The sequence below is a fragment of the Xyrauchen texanus genome, chromosome 35 (assembly GCF_025860055.1).
Source record: "Xyrauchen texanus isolate HMW12.3.18 chromosome 35, RBS_HiC_50CHRs, whole genome shotgun sequence".
In the NCBI taxonomy this organism is placed as follows: Eukaryota; Metazoa; Chordata; class Actinopteri; order Cypriniformes; family Catostomidae; genus Xyrauchen; species Xyrauchen texanus.
Genome location: NC_068310.1, coordinates 23,926,465 through 23,946,731, shown reverse-complemented (window position 1 = coordinate 23,946,731; position 20,267 = coordinate 23,926,465). Strand labels below are relative to the sequence as shown.

Below are 20,267 nucleotides of genomic sequence, written 5' to 3'. Positions count from 1 at the left end.
TTTCCCACTACCGTGAAACTGGAACAAGCATGTCTACTGTGGGAAGAACTGCAAATCTCTAGGTCAAAGGAGCCATAGAATATGTTCCCCTTCCAGAGAAAGAGTCAGGTTACTACAGTGATACTTCCTGGTCCCAAAGAAGGATGGAGCGTTGCGTCCGATTTTAGACCTTCGAGGCTTGAATCGCTCAGAGGGTGCTCAAGTTCAATATGCTAACCATCAAGACGGTCGTGTCTCAAATCCAACATCGCGATTGGTTGGTCACGATCGATCTCATGGACGCGCACTTTCATATAGAAAGTCTGCCACAACACAGGAAGTTCCTGAGGTTCGCTTTCGAGGGCAAAGCTTTCTAATATCTGGTTCTTCCATTCGGTCTAGCCTTATCACCCCGCACATTCACGGAATGCATGGATACAGCACTGGCTCCTTTGCGACTCCGAGGCATCCACATTTTGAATTACATAGACGACTGGCAGATACTAGCACAGTCACAAGAACTGGCATTACAGCATAGGGATATCGTCTTAGCTCATCTAGTTTCTCTGGGGTTGAGGCTCAACACCAAGAAAAGCATCCTCTCTCCCACTCAGAAAACTACCTGTCTGGGGATTGTATGGAATTCGATCACAATGCGGACACAATTGTCTCCTGCTAGAATCGTGTCCATTCAGAATACACTGTTAGGCTAGGCCAAGGTTCCACTGTTTGTCAGTATCAACGAATACTGTGTCTCGTGGCATCTGCGTCCTCGGTGATCCCTTTGGGCCTTCTGCACATGAAAGCGTTTCAGTTGTGGCTCAAAGCCAGGGGATTTCATACAAGGGCCAGTCCCCTAAGGCTGATAAGGGTTATGCGCCGGGCACTTCGTACCCTTTCTATATGGTTCAGATCCCGGTTCCTCACTTTGAGTCCCACTCTAGGTGCATCTTGCCGTCGCAAGTTGCTAATGACAGATGCCTCCCTGACGGGCTGGGGAGCAGTCTTAAGTGGTCATCCAGCTCAAGGGGAATGGGAGGGTCATCAGCTCGATTGGCACATCAACTGCCTCGAGTTGATGGGTGTATTTCTGGCTCTGGAATACTTCCTCCAGTATCTGAGAGGCTGCCATATCCTGGTGCAGGTGGACAACACAGCAGTCTCTTACATAAACCATCAAAGAGGTCTACGTTCATGCCAGCTGAAGAGACTGGCATGGTATATTTTCCTTTGGGCACAGGGCAAGCTCCTGTCAATCAGGGCAGTTTATATCCCTGGATGCCTGAATGTGGGAGCAGATTTACTGTCCAGACAGAAAATACCGATGGGGGAGTGACAACTCCACCCTGAGGTAGTGAAACAAATCTGGTTGAGATTTTGAAACATTGCTTACCCAAGGACTTGCCATCTACTGCATTGTGGTGGGCCGCGATAATGGCTACATACACCTTCAAGGTGGAGGGGGACTGCCTCCACTCCAGCCTCTCCTGCAGGAATGAAAGCATTGACTGAACTGCGCATCTCTCATTTTTTGGCTCAGGAAGAACACCAATTTGCAAACAAGTGCCACTTGAGGGCATAAAGTTTCCTGGTGGAGGGAGCTCTGGCTTGGTTGATCGTTTCTACGACTGCAGGTGGTAGATTACTCAGGTCTTCCACGTACCCATCCAGGGGCCAGATGTGGAGGTTCCAGAGGTCTGGACGGCCAGAGGGTGCCCCGTCCCTGAGAAAGAAGGTCCTTCCTCAGGGGAATTTTCCAGGGAGGTGCTGTCATGAGGAGCGTAAGATCCGAGAACCAGGTCCGGGTGGGCCAATAAGGAGCCACCAAGGTGACCTGTTCCTCATCATCCCTGATCTTGCACAGCACCAGTGCAAGAAGGTGTGACCTGAGTCACTGCTGACTCCAATGGAGGACATATGACGAGAGCGCACGCCGCCTTGGTGATTTATGTACGCTACCGTCATGGTGCTGTCTGAACGGATCAAGACATGCTTGCCCGAATTAGCAGGGCAAGGGATACAGCCAGCAACTCTAGGCAGTTGATTTGCCAACGCAGCTGGTGCCCTTTCTAGGAGCCAGCGGCAGCGTGCCTGTTGCACATGGTGCCCCAACCCTGTTGAGAGGCATCTGTGGTGACCACTACATGTCTGGACACCTGCTGCAGGGGGACTCCGGTCCGCAGAAAGCAGAGGTCTGTCCAAGGGTTGAAAGTCTGACGGCCGCGGCACCATGCCCATCTCAGGACTCGAGTCTGTACCCAGTGCTAAAACGGTCTCATTTGCATCAACCCGAGCGGCGCGACCGTGGCTGAGGATGCCATATGGCCCAGGAGCCTCTAGATTTGTTTGAGAGGAACCGCTGTGCTGAGCTCGAAGAGAGCGAGGCACCTGAGCACTGACTGCACACGCTCGTTGGTGAGGCACGCTATCATTGAGACCAAACCGAGAAAAGAGATGCTCTGAACCGCGGCGAGCTTGCTCTTTTCATATTTGACCTGAAGCCCTAGACGGCTGAGGTGCCTGAGCAACTGGTCCCTGTGATCACATAGTAACTCTCAAGAGTGAGCCAGAATGAGCCAGTCGTCAAGATAATTGAATATGCGGATGCCCACCTCCCGTAGCGGGGCCAGGGCTGCCTCTGCGACCTTGGTGAAGACGCGAGGGGACAGGGACAGGTTGAAGGGGAGGACCTTGTACTGATATGCCTGGCCGTCAAACATGAACCGTATGAAGGGGCTAGATGGAGGCTAGATGGAGGCTAGATGGAGGCAAAATGGAGACGTGGAAGTACGCGTCCTTCAGGTCTACCGCCGTGAACCAATCTAGCTGTCGAACGCAGGTAAGAATATGTTTCTGCGTGAGCATTTTGAATGGGAGTTTCCCGGCACCTTTTTTGGGTCCTTCTTCATCTCGGCTGGAGGGACGGGCTCTATCGGGTCCTTGAGAAGCAGAGACCTGATCTCTGCCTGTAAAGCGTTGGCTTTCTCGCTGCGTATGGAGGTGGAGTGAATACCGCCAAAACGAGGCAGGAGCCGGGCGAACTGAATCGCATAGCCGAGTTGAATGGTCCTGGCCAACCAGCAGGATGGGTTGGGCAGCATACATAGATGTGTTCTATCCCATGCTAATGCTGCCTTAACTGGATGATACGCAAACTGCAGTGGGTCAAGTGAGGGGGGCAGCTGGGTCTTAATGTGCCTCATGACGAGCCTCTCGAAGCACTTCATGATGATGGGTGTGAGTGCAACGGGACGGTAGTCATTGAGGCAGGACACTGAAGACTTCTTTGGCATGGAGACGATGGTGGTGGCCTTGAAGCACGTTGGAACGACGGCGCTGCTCAGAGAGATGTTGAAGATGTCAGTAAGAACATCTGCCAGTTGGTCTGCACATCCTCTGAGCACTCTGCCAGGAATGTTTTCTGGTCCAGCAGCCTTCCGTGGGTTGACTCTACAGAGAGTATTCCTCACATCAGCCATGGTAAGACAGAGCACCTGTTTGTTGGGAGGAGGGGTGGTCTTCCTTGCCACCACGTCGTTCTGCACTTCAAACCGAGCATAGAAGACGTTCAGCGCATCTGGAAGGGAGGCATCTTTGTCACAGGCAACTGATGGTGGCCTGAATGCCCTGCCACATGCGTCGCATGTCACCCCTGTCCTGAAAGTGACTGTGGATTCTCTGGGCATGTGCGCGCTTTGCCTCTCTGATGGCCCGGGACAGTTTGGCCCTCGCTGTTCTTAGGGCTGCCTTGTCAACTGCTCTGAAGGCGGAGTCTCGGGTCCTTAGCAGCGCGCGCACCTCCGCAGTCATCCACGGCTTCTGGTTGGAGCGTATGGTGAAGGTCTTGGAGAAAGTGACATCATCAGTGCATGCTGTGAATTCTTCCAAGTTGGTAGAGTCGCCATATGTTGCAGCCTCCCTGAACATTTCCCAGTCAGTACACTCAAAACAGTCTTGAAGAGCAGAGATGGCTCCTGCTGGCCAGGTTTTCACCTGCTTCTGAAGCGGTTTTGTGCGTATGCTGGAATTAGCATAACAGAGATATGGTCTGAGTAGCCGAGGTGGGGGCAGGGCTCCGCCAGGTACACGCCTGGGATGTTTGTGTAAACAAGATCAAGTACGTTCGCCCATCTCGTTGCAAAGTCCACATACTGAGGGAATTTAGGGAGCTCTGTCTTGAGATTCGCATGGTTGAAATCTCCGGCGACAATAAAACAGTCCGTCAGGGTGAGCGTTCTGCAGTTTGCTCATAGCCCCAAACAGTTCACCGAGCGCTTCCTTAATGTTAGCGCTGGGAGGAATGTAAACTCTGGTTATGATAACAGTGGTGAATTCCTGTGGTAAATAAAAAGGTCTGCATCTAACAGTCACAAGCTCCACCAGCGTCCAGCGATGAGCAGTAACTAGAGACTAGCATAGAGTTCTTGCACCATTCCGTCTTATCGCACAGAGCTGCATTTTTGTCGGCACGAAAGGAGGCGAGCCCGTCTAGCTGAATTGTAGCATCCAGAACATTAAACGTAAAGTTTAACGTCAAAGCGGGGTTAATTCTCCCTATGTCTTGGTAGCCGGTGCACAAGATTCGATCACTATAGAAACTGCAATGTCGTCCACCATTTTATACAGCACCCATTGTGTAATTTATCAGTCTTTTGTATCTCTCAGCTGTGATGAGCCATAATGCTGAAGTTGAGCGTTTAAAGCTTTTTAAATCAATTACCTAAATACAAAGCTTTAGTAGTGTAGTAAGTGTAGAAAGCAATCACAAAGAGCTGATGTATGTAAACGGCTGATGCGGATTCACTTCACGTCACCTAACTGGCTCATATTACACACAAAAATGATCTTTTGCTGCACCCTGCTGGCTAACATATGTAAAAAAAAAAAAAAAAGATAAACAGTAGCTCTTAACAGATCTGAACTGCGTGGCCTGCTACCATGCTTGGCATGTCGCTTTGTGCCAGGAACCTAAAAGGTTTGTGATGATTTTATGGGGTGCTGGGGAAGGGTACGTGCAGTCTGACGTAGCCTGTCACTTTAGCATGCAACTTCCTGCCCGCACCTGCATCAGTAGCGTACGTGCACAGTTCAGTGAATGGTGTGATTGAATATGGACCCCTAGAGTCGCTTCTTCGACACAACGTCAAAGTGAACGACAGGCAGGGAACGTCTAGGTTACTATTGTAACCTCCGTTCCCTGATGGAGGGAACAAGACGTTGTGTCCTCCCGGCCATGACGCTGAACCCAGCCACTGTTATGGCCGAACCTCATTCTCGGCTCCCCAGTGCAAAACCTGAATGGACAGACGCATATTTCCCTCCCTTTATACCCGTATGTCCGGGGCAGGGACATGCAAATTCTGTCTGCCAAATTTCCCATTGGCCTTTTCTCAAGTTCAGATATGCACAAGGCTCTCAAGAGAGAACCCATTTTGACACAAAACGTATCACTTACTATTTTATCTTGTGTGGAGAGGAAGGCTATTGCTTGCTATTTAGTGGAAACTACACAGTTAAGACCAATTTTAAACAGTGCTGTGCAAACCACAAACCATTATAGCAAGTCAAACACTTAGTAGAAACTATTTTACACAGCCCTGACATTCTAAACAGAACTGAGGATGCTCTTGTCAACAGGAGAGAACACACATTAATTAGAAAACTTTTTAATCCACACTTTATCAAGTACTAAGTAGTATCGAGGATCTCTACGAACTGTGGAGAAATGTATTTGTTAACAGAAAAAAATACCATTGTTTGCCTTCAAAAATGTCCACAACTGATATCAAAAAGAGCAGAGGACAATATGATGAATAGCCTACATGGAAGTGAAATCCCAGTCAATTAAAAGAAAAAAATTACACCAAGTGAAATTATTTCAAAATATAATTTTTTAAATTATTTTCCAAGTAATATATCTTTGCTTTGTTTTTTGATTTACCTAATTTTGCAGCATTAGAATATGAGTGTGGATGGAATGATTAAACGTGGTATGCTTAGCCTCATTAATGCAATCATGTAGGCTACATGTCCCCATACATACATATATAGACAAAAGTGTATGAACAACCACTTTTAAAGGGTTTGACTATTTCAGTAATTTCTGTGAGGACAAATCTTAATGATATAACATATATTGACATTCTAGAGAATTCTGTGAATTCAGCCTCAAACAAATTATGTTACTAAGATGTTATGTTACTGTTTCTATAATCTTAGAAATATTGCACAAATTTTACCCTTAGTTTCACTTGATGATGCAATATATATATATATATATATATAAACAGTAACATAACATCTTTGTAACAATATTTGTAGGATCATGCAGGATAAGGCTCTATGATCACTCATTGACTGGCACGTTACATTTACACCAATCAAGAATTTCTAAAACGTGAGATGTACAGTGAGAGAGAACAATTGGGGGGTTGGCGGGTGGTGGTTGTCGGTGTAGAAAGTGGAGGCATATGGACACAAAGTCTCCTGTGTGTTGCAGTTGTATAGAGATGGTTCCACCTCTAAAAAACAAAACTGTGCTCAAGACAAGAAATTACTAAAACGGCAATTGCGAGTGGGGTGGCCAATGTGTAGTACTGCCCCTGGTTGGGAGGTTCATGAAAGTTATTGAAAAGAAGTGAAGTTTAATTGCCCACCGAATAACTTTAAATGCCCAAAATGCTACTTGATAATTTATGTTATTTTGAATTAATCATTTACTAAAACCTACTATTTTCTGTTAAATTTTAAGGTTAGTGGAGAACAACATTTCTTTATATATATATATATATATATATATATATTAAAAAGTGTTACCTTGTTGCCTAATAGAAAAATCTCCCCTTAGAAACACAACACTCATTTTTGTGTTATTGAACAACACTAACTGCCTGCACAGCACTTAAAGGCAGTCTCTCGTTTGGAAGGCTTCGTCCTCCGGAAATCACATTTGTCGACCGCATACGTCATCGAGGCTGTCTCGTTTCATTTATTTTTTATTTTACTTTTTATTGGGAATGCAAAAAATGTTAACAATTGTATAAATGTAAGTGCATATACATTTTATATATTTATATATTTTTTTATTTAGTACCATGGTGAATTTACATGAGGTTGAAATTATAATTTTTTTCTTTGTCTCCATATATTATTCTTCTGTTTGTATGTCAGCCCATGTTAACATTAAGTTGATTGTAATGCGAATGCCATTTTCTTGTAATATTTCTGTTTTTTGCTTAAAAAAACAACAACAAAAAAACACTGTTTCCCAACAGGAAGTTATTACAGTGCAAACAAAGCCACACCCTTTCCTTATTCTAGGTCAAAATTCCTATTACTCACAGGCTAATTTTTTTATGCGGCCGACTAAACGAGACACAGCTATAGTTTATTCATAGGAAGACAATTGACTCTACATTTTTAAACCCTTATTACAGCTTAAAAGATAAAGCACAATGGTTAAGATCTGAGGCAATGGAAAATTGCTACGAAAATAGCATAAAACCAGCTGTGACCTTACATGAGCTGTTGGGAAACGCCCTCAAGCGAAATAAATAAACTGTCTATTGCGCATGCGTAAGACTGCACACACTCGCTATCGATAAACAGCAGCTAAGGGAATTAAGCCTTTTTAAAATGTTCTTATCACCAACAAATAATTCTATCTTATAACATTTCAGTTGACTGGTGTTAACCACAGCATGGTGAACGTCTTTAGAGGGCTGTATTATCTGGAATTGAGCACAAAGTGAGATTGATCTCCACTTTTCTTCATTCCCTGGAAGTCAGCTGAACTTTGGTTTTATATTCGCACATTCGCACATTCGCGTTAAAGAACTTTTTCAATTAAATAGTCAATAAAGCTATTTTTTTTTTTTTTTTCAGATTCGAAGCAGCTACATGATATTGACAACAAAGGTTGTGAACTACAACATTTTTTACAATCGATCAAAATGGGCAAGTATATTTTTAAGCATGTACTTTAGAGATGAATATTCAATGTGTGTCGTAACCAAGATAGGGACCGTCTAAAAAGTTAATATTGTTTTTCATCGTGTGCAAACAGACAACTACATTTTAGCCAACTGTAGCCTACTGGGAAATATCTCTCACATTATGTGTTCTGATGCTATAGAATGTCCTTTAGCAACAAAACCTGCATTATAATGATGGTGTTTAGAAATGTGTTTATGAAATAATAATGAATGAATCTGTACATGAACTGTAATTTGGTAACAATCCAGACTGTAGAAAGGAAAATCATGTTTAATCTCCTGAACATAGTTAATTGCTTCATTTTACAACCGTTTATATTTATTTATTTATTTGAGAAAAAAAATGAAAAAGAACTGTGTAAGTGTGGTGGTTTTAATAATGACATATGATTTATTTCAAAAGGTTTTGAAAAGCATCGAGACGACTGCTACAAAGCAAGTTGGATCATCTTGTCTGGACCCTACAGAACATACTACAGCCCATGTCTTGCTGTTTTATTCACCTCTGTTTTTCTGTTTTTATCTGTGATAAAGATTGTGTAACAGTGTTCTCCAGGTGTTCAATAAAAAGACATAAACATAAACTCTATTTTATGTTTTCTTGTTGTATGACATCTGTGTTTAACATGGAACTTTAACAATAACACAATTCATGTACATTGATTGATGATTACAGTCCTGCAGAAATATTACTGTCCGTGGTACTGAATGTCATACATTATCCTGTATTCCAGAATCCACTTCTTCAGGACTTCATAACAAAAACTTAACTTGAATCATTACAATAAGGGTGTTGCTTATTTATAACGTTGAAAATATGATTAATCTAAAGTATCTGAATTTCTTTAATCAATGAAAGAAATGTGTTGTACAAGGAACAGCAGTTATAATACATACTTTTACCAAATACATTGATCAAAGTTAATTGAGTAGAGTGATCACTAGGAACATGCTATAACCTCTGGAACATGAAAAAAGGTGAAAATAGAATAATTTCTTCAGAATAATATGATTGTAATATACTTACAGTAAGGTAGGTATTGGCAGTATTTAACATGTAGTAATCAGTCTGATCACTAGGAAAGCACTACAGCCATTGGAATATAAATATAAAAAAACACTATACGGGAATTACAGTTTATTACATAAACATATGTAATAAACACATGTAATAATGTTTATTACATAAATATATTTTATAATTGTACAGTAAGGGAGTTAGTGTCAAAATTTCACCTGTAGTAAGTCAGTCTGATCACTAGGAAAGCACTACAGCCATTGGAACAGGAAAAAATTATTTGATAATTGTACTGTTTGGGGGGGTACAGTTGTAAGACCCAGGACCAGATAATATGATGAAAGAAGACCAGGAGTCGTGAAATTCAATCAAATAAGTACAATTTTACTGAAGAATAGTTTGCAGTTAAATTGGTAAAGCCAGCGTCAAAGTCACGAGGAGGTCGCAAGCCAACTCTACCTTACAAACAAATCTCACACAATTATACCTTTTCCAAGGACATGCATTACATAATCGTTTACTTCTGATTGGCTAAGACAACATAAAGTCTAAACAATAATACATTTTTGATAGATAAGTGGGTATATCGCCGTTAATCAGAATATTTTTTGTCCATTTCCGAGATTTAAGTCCGTGGTGACCTTCTTCCAGGGTCCGAGAATGTTTTAGGCTATATCACAAAGTTCAGAACCTGCAAAGATTATCAAACGCACACACACACACACAGAACACTGACAAACAACAGTTCTCTTCGAGGCTGAAGAAGGCCTGAGCTCATTATCAGAAGAGCAGTCCACCTTAACAGGCTGATAAAACATTTCACTCCAGGAAAGCAGGAACGATAATATGCCCCTTTACTCCACTCCCTAAAGAAATACACATGAGATGTTCACTTAATGAAAATAAGGTGAAATTATTTATAAATTGACCCTCAAACTTATACAAGTCAACTAAGACAGATATATAGATGCAGATATGTGGATCTTGTTGTGAAATATGCAATTATTGTATTCTAATCATGGCTTTTGGTATATGAAGTATTTATGGGTCATAGTAAACCACAATTGTAACTAATAAAAAGTGGTTTTATAATGAAAGGTACCATAAGTAGTTGTTAAACAATTTATTAAGAATGTGTTTACTGTAAAACACTTGTATTAATAATCATTGTAACCATATATTGAGAAAATAGTTTATTAAGAAAAACACCTCAACTTGTTTTATAAAGATTTTTATTATGAAAATGGTTTATAAAGAAAAACATACCACACTGAATGTTGTAAGCATTTATTAAGCAGATGATGGTGGCAGAGTAGAGAGGAGTTGAAAATGTATTAGAAAGAGCTTTGCAAAAGAAAGGAGAAAAATGCCATCATTACCGTCAATGTGTTGCGGACGAGATACAGAAGATACAGCGATGATGGAAAGGTCCAGAAAAAGAGGACAAAGAGACAAAGAGTTTTATATGCAAAAGTCCTAAGGGGTCTTCCAGAAATAATGACAGTTCAAGATTTTATGTTTGACCAATTGGCTGTAAAAGGCTGAATGTATGCAGAGGGAGTTTCCAGGAGGGGATTTCTGAACATGTCAAAAAGTTGATGGACTTTAAAAAGGACTGTAAAGGAATGTCCAGCCAGAGGCAGATTCACCAAGGACGTCTCCGGTGTTATGATACCTTGCCATTGCACCTCATGAAGTTAAAAGCTTGTAAATTACTTGGTTTTGATTTACTTACAATGTATATATATAATATATATGCAATACATGAGTACAGAGTCTCTCTCGCCGCTCTCTGAATCCCAAGACAATTATCATCAAAAGGCCCCTTGCATGTGAACACAACCCAAGGGCACACACTGGAATGCACCTAAAAGAAAATGAATACAGAAATGATTAGGATATTGATTGTTGAATTTTTAATAAGAATAAAGTAATCATTCAAAAGGATATATATAAAAAGGATATATATAATTAAATTGAAGAGACAGGGGATTCTGACCCCAACCCTTCAGTACATACAGTAAGGGAGTTATTGTGAAAATTTCACCTGTAGTAAGTCAGTATGGTCAATAGGAACATACTACAAACTTTGGAACAGGAAAAAATACTTTAGGGGAATTACTGTAATTTTTTTTTATTAATATTTGTATACTGAACGTACAGTAATGGAGGTACTGTCAAAATTCCACCTGTAGTAAGTCAGTCTGGTCAGTAGGAACATACTACAACCTTTGGAACATGAAAAAATCCCTTTGGTGAATTACTGTAACTTTTACATAAAACATTTTTGCGTACTGTATGTACAATAGCCTACACAAAAGTACACTAAAGCAGTCTAGGTGAATACGCAGCAAATATCAAACCTGAAACTATTTTTACCCTGGTTGGGTTTTTTTTTAAAACTTGACTATGTTCATGGTGCTGTCCACGTAGGCTATGTGGTCCTGAAGGTCCTACATGATCAAGTCTGCAACTTGGGTAAAGTTGCTTTTTATATTCGCTTCGCATATTTGCGGAGTTCCGCGTTCAATATCTCGTGAGCTGAATATTGTTACTACACAAATAACATTGTTTTAATATTTTAATCGCCTCAAAACGAGCTTTCCTTCGGGTTTGCACTTTGCAGATGGTCCCTTCTTAGCAGCCTGCGCATAGAGATCAATGTATTTTGTACAGTGCGAAGGAAAGATCGTTTTGAGGAAATTTATGTTGTAGCTTCTGGTGTTTTATCTGTAGTTATATGTGATAGGTGTTGTGTGTAGCAACAACGTTTAGTTCACGAGTTACTGAACGCGGAAGTCCGCGAATGTGCGAATGTGCAATATAAAACCAACTTTACCTAAGTGTCAGCTGACACTTCCTGACATTATATGCCTCAGCCTGAGTAATTCATTGAATATTGAGAAACCGGGTCTCCACCAAAGGTAAGACTGCATGAATCAGGGAAGCTATTTTAATTTTCCTAAGTGTACAACTGTGTTAACGACAGAGTCCTCCGCGCTTTAATGATAGCTGGATAAATAATGTCTGGAAAGATACATTGAAAGTGCCTGTTGTCATCGCACAATCGAATGTGCTTTGATTATAATTGCTGTATTGTTTGTAATCCGGTTGATGCATTATTAACTGGCTGGGAAGTATGGAGGCCATCACGCCCTGCATATTCTCTACAGCCTTTACACAACAGTATAGTCAAACTAAACTGGGTAATGCACTAAATTTACGTTAGGCATTATTTAAAAGCTGTCTGATGTTTATGTTGTCAAATATTGTGACCTATTGGTAAGTTAGAGCCCGCTTTGTCATTATTTAGACGCTAAGAGGCTAACAGGAAGTTGCTCATGCAAATCTCTGGTTTGTTTATGTTCTGTTATAGTAAATGTTTGTATTTTGACGTAGATTGTTTTTAAAATGTTAAGTTCAACATACTTTATTGTCTTTTTATTTATTAAACGCTGAAAACAATTAACCTGGGCTTTGTTTGTAGCTAATATTCATCTATATGCATACACGATGGGGTGTAAGGTGCTGTGTCTCAGTGTTATTGCCTTCATGTGCCTAATGAAGGTTGAACATGTCAGAGGTGAGATCTATCTATCTATCTATCTATCTATCTATCTATCTATCTATCTATCTATCTATCGGTTCAAAAGTGGATTTTGCAAATACCGATAGCCAAGGTGGTGGGAAAGGCTGATTAATCAGTTGATGGTTTTCAAAATAAATTTTAAGACAAAGAGTCCCAAATGAATAAAATCTTAGATGCAGAAAAAAATTTTTTTATTTGGGGCATAATGCAGGAATTGTAATTCTAAACAAGCCTGAAATACATGGGTCACACTCCATATAATGATGATAAAACTACCTGCAACTATCAGCACAGATTTTTGCCGATAAGATGCATAGTAATGCATTTGGGGAACAGAATCCCATCACTCTGCACTACACAACATAACTTCCCAGAGAGGAAACATTGTGGCGCAGTCTTATTGGACGACGATCGACATGAGCATGCCGCACGCAGTGAGTGATCCTCGTGATGGCCAGGAGGAGAGTGCTCATAACGAATATATGAACTATAGTCATATACTATAATTAACCCCTTATGAACCCAGTTGGGAAGGGAGATTATTTATAATCAAAGTGCTTGTGACTTTATGATAATTATAACAGGTGGTTGTGTAAATGATGGGGAGCCCTTACTTAAAAGGAAAGTGCATAAGTATATATATATATATATATACACACACCAGGATAATTGCATCGACAATCCAGTGAGAAAGTCTTTCCTTAGAGACGGACATTCCTTTTGTGCGTCCTCCATAGCATATAAAGAGCTGATCAGATTATCTAAACTGGCGTGTATGCTCAACGCATATGTGCAGCACCCGCATAGGGCATAACAAATGCAATGATTGTTTCTCATATGAATTAAATGGAGGAGGCAAGAAGGCCTGAAGGTGAACCACCTGCGCTTTGAAAGGTGTGGTCAGTACCTTGCCTTTAGCCTTATCTGGGTTTGACAGTGGCTCTTGAAAGACCAGGGCCAAACTTCAGACATTAATTGGCGACTGATAGTGCATGCAGGTCACCTACCCCTTTAACTGAGGCCAGAGCCAGCAGTAGTGCGGTCTTAATGGAGAGCATGCGCAAATCAAGAGTCCAAAGGCTCGAAGGGGGGCCCTGCGAGAGCTTTTAGGACTAAAGTTAAGTCCCAAGTCAGGACTGTAGCCGGCCGAGGTGAGTTTAATCATCTTGCTCCTTTAAGGAACTTTATGATTAATTCATGCTTGCCTATACAGGCACCAGTTTCATGTGCATGATGCACAGATATAGTTGCCACATACATTTTGAGAGTCCTGCGTCTAATCGCTCTTGAAGAAATATTAGAAATTCATGTATAGGGCAGTTTTCTATTTGAGTCCTTGCTATGTGAGTGACACCAATCAGTTAAAACCTTCCATTTTAGTGCGAAGAGGCGACTTGTGGACTGTGCTCTGGCTTGTAAAATGTTCATGACTGAACGAACATGGGGCCACACATGCAGGTTCCACAGCTGGGCCTGGGGATGCCAGATTGTGCTTTGCACCTGAGAGAGGAGATCCCTCCTCAGTGATATTTCCCATGGTGAGCTGCACAACATCTCCATTATTTCCAGAAACAATTGCTGGTTGGGCCATTTGGTGCAACTAATAGCACCATTTCCTTGTCCTCTCTGACATTGCATATGACTGAGTGGATCAGGCATATCGGAAGAAACGCATATTTTTGTTTCGCTGGCCATTTGTGTGACATTACATCCGTTCCCAACAGGGCTTGGGACTTCACATACCAACGGAGACAGTGGATATTCTCCACTGAGGCAAAATAGATCGATTTCTGCTTTGCCGAATATTTTCCAAATCCTCAACACCGTTTGAGGATGAAGTCTCCATTCGCCCGGTATCACCCCTTAGTGGGACAGTAAATCCTTGCCATAAATCAGTCAGCCTGGGACATATGTTGCTCTCAGGGAGAGATGATGCTCGCTCCATAGGATGTGGTACCGCATCAGTCTCAGCAGTGGCGGTGAATGAATTCCACCTTGGCGGTTTATATATGCCACAACTGTCATGTTGTCTGAGCGAACCAGGACATGACAGTTCGCTATTTCTGACTGAAAAGCCTTCAAGGCTAAAATTACAGCCGATAGCTCTAGGCGGTTGATATACCATGCCCTCCTTGGACCTGTCCAGGTGCCGAAAGTCAGGCGCCCATCGAACACTGCCCCCGAACCTGTGTTGGAAGCATCCGTAGTCACCACCTGATTATTTGCCCCAGCATGACACCTCGCTGGTAAAATGCAGGAGCTGACCATGGGACTAAAGCATAGTGATGCACTTAATCCCTTGGCACCAAGCATGTTGTGGCACACGGCGCTTCGGCCAGCACTGAAGAGGTCTCGTATGTAAGAGACTTAATGAAATGACCGCTGATGCCACCGCCAAAAGTCACAATGCTTTCTGAAACAGCTTCAGAGTAAGTTTTCTCCCCAGTTTGAACTGAGACAGACACTGTATAATCGCCTGAACGTGCATGCTCGTGAGGTGCGTGCGCTCGCTGGTGGAGTCGAGACAGACTCCCGAGAGCATGCTTTTTGCCCAGTTTACATTGAGCCTCAAGCTGTTTAGATATGCAAGTAGTAAGCCTCTGATTGAGCCAGTAACAGCCAATCTTCGAGGGAGTTAAAGATGCACACTCCACTCAGTCTCAGTTGGGCGAGCACCACATCGATACACTTCGTGAATGTGCATGGGTCCTGGGACAGCCCGAAGGGCAGGATTTTGAATTGATATGCTGTTCCCTCGAACGCGAATCTCAAAAACATTGTGTTGTCATACAATTTGGATATGAAAGTACGCATCCCTCAGATCTATCAACGCAAAGCAATCGTGTGGGCGTATATGCGATAAGATCCATTTCTGAGTAATCATTTTGAATGAGCGTTTTATAAGTGTGCGATTTGAAATGTCTCAGATCCAGGATTGGCCGAAGTCCGCCGTCTTTCTTTGGGAATGTTGTAGAAATTTTAATACTCATTGATCAGTAATAGTCATTGCAAAGGAATGCCACCTGGTCTTCTCATTCGTAGAGGGAGATGAGGATAGAAAATGTATGTATGTGCTTATGTCTGAACCGAGACAGTATTTACGACTGAAAAGCAGAACCGAGACACTTCGGGAAAGGCTGAGTGGGGTCCTCTGCCCTCTTCGGGTCAGAGGTCATTTAGTACAGGGGGGTATGTTTGGGCTAGTTAGTAGTAAATCAGAGCTAGTGGCCTAGTCCCTGTATCTAAGGAATGTAGAGGGGGAAGATCTGCTTCTGTTGGAGACCTTGGGGAAAAGAGGTATAAAAACAACTCAGCCCTCCCCGACAATGGCTCACTCATGTCACAGCGTAATTCCTGTGTAATGACTGGGTCCTTCTTGCAAGAATAAATTCTTTTAAAAGACTGTTTGATTCAGAGTGTCTCTTACGCAGTGATAATGGTTTGTTAATAATTTTTTTGCCACAACAGGAAAAAAAAATAACTGCTGTAAAACCGTTTTTGTGCTTGACAATTTGGCACAATCTCTATCGTGTTTTTTTACGATGAGATTGTGTATTTCACAATCTCCGTCCACAATCACAGTCCGTCTCCAACTCTGCATGGGTACGGCCCAGACCGAAAACACAGCTTGCATGTTTGTCTGACGGCGGGATGTGTCTCCCGCACAATGAATACTTACAGAACGACATCTTGAAAAAGACACGAACACATAAGTGGCTCCTTTAGATATATAAATTAAAAAATTTACGCAATTAATAATTACGCAGATTCCTGAAAAATGCAAGCTTGTTGTACCACCTGTTTACTCCAGAGGGCAGTAAGTGAAATTTCAGCTGTATGAGCAACGCGTAGTTTATAAAGTGAAGAAAACACTTCAGTAGGCAGAACAACACAAACATGCGTTACGTTCTTGCGTTCAAAAAACTTGAAGGAGCGCAAATGCGAACTAATTGATCTCAAGATGTGTTTAAAGCTTGAGTATTAAACTATATTTAACTTGACACAGTGACCTAAACATGTTTATGATGCAACGCACCCTATACTCTACACAAGCATATCTGACGAAGGTGTATATTGACGGGCTCTTAAACAAGCCCTCATAATAAATCTCCAACTGATTTACAAATTCACTTGCGAAATGGATTGCTGTGAACTGTATGCCAATGATTTACTTATGATCAATAATATGGTAGTAAACAATACATTGTGTTCTAAAGCCACTTTTTGTATTGTCTTATCAATGATTAACTCTTCTACATAAGACTGCAAATCGACTCATCATTCATGTGGGGAAGAATGATATTCATAAAGAGCAGTCAGAACTCCTTAAGAAGGATTTCAATGAACTTTTTGAAACACTTAAAAGACTGAAAGTTCAAACATTCATCAGTGGACCACTTCCAGCAAGAGGAACAAACAGGTTTTCACGGTTACTTGGGCTTAATACATGGCTGCAAAAAACCTGCAATATAAAAGGAGTTAACTTCATTGACAACTTCAATCTTTTCTGGAGTCAGAGGCAACTGTTTCGACAGGATGGCCACCACCCCAAACAAACTTGGTTCAAGAGTGCTAAAGTACAATATCTACTTCTCCCTCAATCATCCTTCTGCAGTGTGTGCCAATCCACTCAATCTGAATGGCACACACACACCTGGACACAGTATGAATGACCACAGGACTTCACTTCAGCACCTGATTGGACATGCAGTTGACAAATCACACAAGGACAATGATAACACCACTCAGCCACAACAATTTCTGCTCATGGACACACTCATCTGAGCCCTGCCCACAAAGTTCACCACAGACAGACTGTGACATATTAGAACTGCTCCAAGATTCAGCACCCAAGGACGACTTCCTGGAAAACATCCAGGGAAACCAGGACAGCATATTACAGCCCCTCTCACCAGACACGTTATCCCTCTCTCCAGCATCTCCACATCTGTGTTTCTCAGAGAAAATGGAAGAACTGGTGTATGCTGGAACCAAACTCTCCCACTCTTTTGCTGCAAGCCCCCAGATATCAAGCAAAAAACGTCAGGCCCCTCAAGCACCTGCAGGCCCAGCTCGCCCTCCCCCTCCTCCTGTGAGAGCTCTTCGACCTCTGCCACAACGCCAGGGCTCACACCCTCCTCCATCTGCTCGAGGTGAACCAAAAACAACTGATACCAGCTCTCAGTGATATGTGTTGGGTCCCCGCTATGATAACAGTAACTTTCTGAAATGTTTACAAACCAAGCGGAAACCCAGTGTGCCTGTATCTTTCTCTATTGCTGTTCGATTACATCATAGAACTTCAAAAGCCGTACAGCAAACCCATCTAATTTGGTGCCTATTACACGCCAAACTAAGATTGCTGTGGGGACAAAAACTGTTAAGTTAGCACTTTTAAACATCCGCTCACTTAAAAATAAATCACTTCTAGTCAATGACTTAAGCACATACAACCTGGATTTTATGTTTCTAAATTAAATTTGGCTAGAAGACAGCTGTAGTGCAACAGTCCTTAATGAAACATCCCCTCCTAACTTTACTTATTTGAGTGTCTGCAGAGAAGGTAGAGGTGGGGGTTTAGCTGCTCTGTTTAAAGATGTCTATCAGTGTAAGCAAATATCATTTGGGAATTACCCGTTTTTCGAATATCTGGGTAGTGTGTTAAAAGGTGCTCCACGCATTTTACTTATCATTATTTACAGGCCTCCAAAATACTCTCCAGCCTTCGCTGAGGACTTTACAGAACTGTTATCAACAATTACCTCAGAGTTTGACTGTTTTGCCATTGCTGGAGACTTTAACATTCACATAGATAATGCAGAAAACAATATGACAAAATAAATCATATCTGTTTTAAAAACTTTTGATCAGACTCCGCATGTACATAGACCCACACACAATCATGGACACACTCTAGATTTACTTATCAGTAAAGGTCTAAACATTTCATCGATTGTTATTAAGGATGTAGCACTGTCTGATCATTTCTGTATTTTCTTTGATATATTGATCTCTCCTGCCATTGAAGCTAGATCTGTGTCTGCCAAGAAGAGATGCTTAAATGAGAACACTAGTGTACTATTTATGAAGGCTATATCTTTAACACCAAGTATATCTCCTGACTCTGTTGATTTTCTCCTTGATTCTTTTAACTCAAAAGTTAAAAGTGTAATTGATGATATTGCTCCTGTGAAAGTCAGGAAGAAGAGTGGCAGACAAAAAAACACCTTGGAGAAACTCAACAGCAGTGCAAAATATGAAAAGACAATGCAGAAAAGCAGAGCGCATGTGGCGGAAGACAAATTTTGTAGTCCATTATAACATCTACAAAGACAGCATCCATGCTTTTAATATGGAACTAGGCAAAGCTAGACAGACTTTCTTCTCGAATATTATAAACAGCAACTTAAACAACACACGCACTATTTTTGCGACTGTAGAGAGACTGACAAACCCCCCAAGCCAGATTCCCAGTGAAATGCTCTCAGACAGCAAGTGCAGTGAGTTTGCTTCTTTCTTCTCTGAAAAAATCAATAATATCAGAAAGGTGATCAGCACATCCTTGAGTTGTGCTGGGGTCAGACAAATCAAACCACAACCTGAGAAAGTAGATACTATGTCTGATTTCAAAGAAATTGATGGCAAAATTTTGGAAGAAACCGTACAGCACCTTAAAATATCAACCTGCGCCCTTGATGAACTTCCCACATCTTTTTTCAAAAGTGTGTTCAACTTTTTAGAAGCAGATCTCCTAGAAGTGATAAACTCTTCACTTCTCTCTGGGAGTTTTCAAACTCCCTGAAAACTACAGTTGTCAAGCCCCTCTTGAAAAAGAGCAATCTGGATAAGACCATATTAAGCAACTATAGACCGATCTCAAATCTTCCTTTCATAGGCAAGATCATTGAAAAAGTTTTCTTCAATCAGCTGAACAAATTCTTGAACTCAAATGGATACTTTGACAATTTTCAATCTGGTTTCCGATCGCATCACAGCACAGAGACAGCGCTCATAAAGATAATAAACGATATTCGCTTAAATACTGATACAGGCAAATTATCAGTACTGGTACTACTCGATCTCAGTGCTGCATTTGACACTGTTGATCACAACATACATCTTGACAGGCTGGAAAACTGGGTGGGGCTTTCTGGGATGGTCCTAAAATGGTTCAGGTCATACTTAGATGGGAGAGGTTATTATGTGACTATAGGAGACCAAAAGTCTGAGTGGACGTCCATGACATGCGGAGTCCCTCAAGGCTCAATTCTTGCGCCACTCCTGTTCAACATGTATATGCTCCCAATGAGCCAAATAATGAGAAGGAACCAAATTGCTTACCACAGCTATGCAGATGACACACAGATTTACTTAGCCCTATCACCTAATGATTACAGCCCCATTGACTCCCTGTGCCAATGCATTGATGAAGTAAACAGTTGGATGTGCCAAAATGTTCTTCAGTTAAACAAAGACAAAACTGAAGTCATTGTGTTTGGAAACAAAGATGACGTTCTCAAGGTGAATGCATACCTTGACGCTAGGGGTCAAACAACTAAAAATCAAGTCAGGAATCTTGGTGTGTCTCTAGTCAGACCTTAGTTTCAGTAGTCATGTCAAAGCAATAACTAAATCGGCATACTATCATCTGAAAAATATTGCAAGAATTAGATGCTTTGTTTCCAGT

General features: G+C 41.7%; 1 protein-coding gene across 4 annotated transcripts in view; it reads left to right on the top strand.

The window, feature by feature from the left end:
- The first annotated feature begins 11,772 nt into the window (after positions 1-11,772).
- LOC127628895 (complement receptor type 1-like) overlaps positions 11,773-20,267 on the top strand; it is a 29,811-nt gene continuing 21,316 nt past the window's right edge. For 2 of the 4 annotated variants that reach the window (XM_052105851.1, XM_052105852.1), the window contains exons 1-2: positions 11,773-11,915; positions 12,479-12,574. In XM_052105851.1, the coding sequence (XP_051961811.1) occupies positions 12,505-12,574 (70 nt within the window). In that variant the 5' untranslated portion in view covers positions 11,773-11,915; positions 12,479-12,504. The remainder of the gene's footprint in view (positions 11,916-12,478; positions 12,575-20,267) is intronic. The other 2 variants (XR_007968707.1, XM_052105850.1) reach the window with 1 other exon arrangement.